General features: G+C 39.9%; 1 protein-coding gene across 1 annotated transcript; it reads left to right on the top strand.

The window, feature by feature from the left end:
• Positions 1-814: 814 nt before the first annotated feature.
• On the top strand, positions 815-1,423 carry LOC309415058 (heat shock protein beta-3-like; the record flags this gene model as incomplete). Its single annotated transcript, XM_082012449.1, is given in 3 exon segments — positions 815-865; positions 869-994; positions 998-1,423. Coding segments are annotated over 3 exon segments (603 nt in total).
• Positions 1,424-1,738: the final 315 nt, after the last annotated feature.

Genomic DNA, 1,738 nt, shown 5'->3' on the forward strand with positions numbered 1-1,738 from the left:
GCAAGAAGATTACACCACAGAGAGCCTTTGAGGTCATCAGTCCTGCTCCCCAGACACATGCGGTAGATGGGATCATAGATTCAAGCTGTTAAGCCCCAGAAGATGAAGGCTACTGGTACAATGGGACGGCATTAAGGATTTGGAGTTGTCTTTACTATTCTGTTGGGGAAAAATAACTCTGTCCTCTCCTGGAAGCTGTGAAACATGAGCTTTCACTGTAATTTTCCCTGCACTCTTGAGTCTGACTCCCTAACACACTGGAGAAGGCTCTGCTGTGTTTGTAGGTCACTAAGATTACAGGCTCAGCCCTTCAGGCACCCCCTCTTTGGGCAGGGATGGTTATGGATCTCTCTTCCCACCAATAACATTGTGAACCATGCCTGTATTTCACCTATGCATAACTTCTGCAACAATGTCCAGTGCACTTGATAATTTTATAGTTCACCTAACCTGAAATTTGCTCTGTTCCTACTGTCAAGCTAATTAAATCCCTTCCCTCAGTAACTCTGTATTTCAGTCAGAAGAAAAACAGAGTTTGTATCTATTGCAATGTATCCTTTGGAAAACCAGAATAATTAAACTTCCGTTTATATCAAAGAATCTTTCACATTATTTGTCTGCTCATTATTCATAACAACAGCACAATATTGCAATAATTGGAGGTGCATTAAAATTTTGCTTTTACTACCTATGCATGAAAGATATACACATGGAAACTGTTGAAGCTGCTCAAGACCCAAGCACTATAAATAGTGCTCTACTGTTAGTGGATAAAACAAATCTCCCAGCACTGGAGCACAGCACATCCTATTAAATGTTAAGCTCTGCCTGTGCTAAAAGTGAAACACTACATCAACTGATAAACTAGCCTGCAGGTAAGGCATACAACTGGGAAGAGTTTACTCTGACTCTGCAGCTTCCCCAAAGCAACACAGAAGCAGCTTATTTTTCTTATTTTTCTGCCTCAGCAATGGCAGAAGCTGTTATAAGACACTAGGTGGAAACTCCCGTACGCTATCAAGAGCAGTTTTCTGTCCAAGAGCTGGAAGCACACAAATTGGATCACTCTTTATATGCTTTGCCAGGCCCTTCTACAGCTGCACTGAGCAACAGAAGGTGTATTGCAGAAAATACAGCTGAGGCCGGGAAGAGCAGCCAGGAGGAGGAAAACACAAGCTTTCAGGTCTTGCTGGAGGTTGTGCAGTTCCGCCCCGAAGATATCATTATTCAGACTTATTTTGAAGGCTGGCTCCTGATTAAAGCTCAGCATGGACCTAGGATGGATGAACACGGTTTCATATCCAGAAGCTTTACCAGACAATACAAATTACCTAATGAAGTGGAGAACAAAGACTTGTCTGTGCTTTTCTGCCATGATGGCACTTTGGTTGTTGAAATGAAGAACTTGATGGGAAAGAATTAGAGTCTTGTCCATAGTTTATTGCTGAGATAATTTTATTCTTAATATAACAAAATAATATAATTCAAGCAATGCTGTAGAGTGTAGTAAGCATGTGGCTGTATTTATATAACAGTAAAGGAAAATCTTTGTATATATTTTTCAGTATGCTGAGTTTATTGTTTGACGTGAAATGTTAGATTGCTTGCCTCTGGCTATATATGTGCTAGTCACAGCAAGAGAAAAAAAAATTCTGTTTGATAACATTGAAAATAATGCACATTTATGAGTTCAGTAGGAGGAGTTGTATTTCTAAGGAATAAGTATTTGTCATACATA

The sequence above is a fragment of the Phaethon aethereus genome (assembly GCF_964289735.1).
Source record: "Phaethon aethereus genome assembly, chromosome: W".
Taxonomy (NCBI): domain Eukaryota; kingdom Metazoa; phylum Chordata; class Aves; order Phaethontiformes; family Phaethontidae; genus Phaethon; species Phaethon aethereus.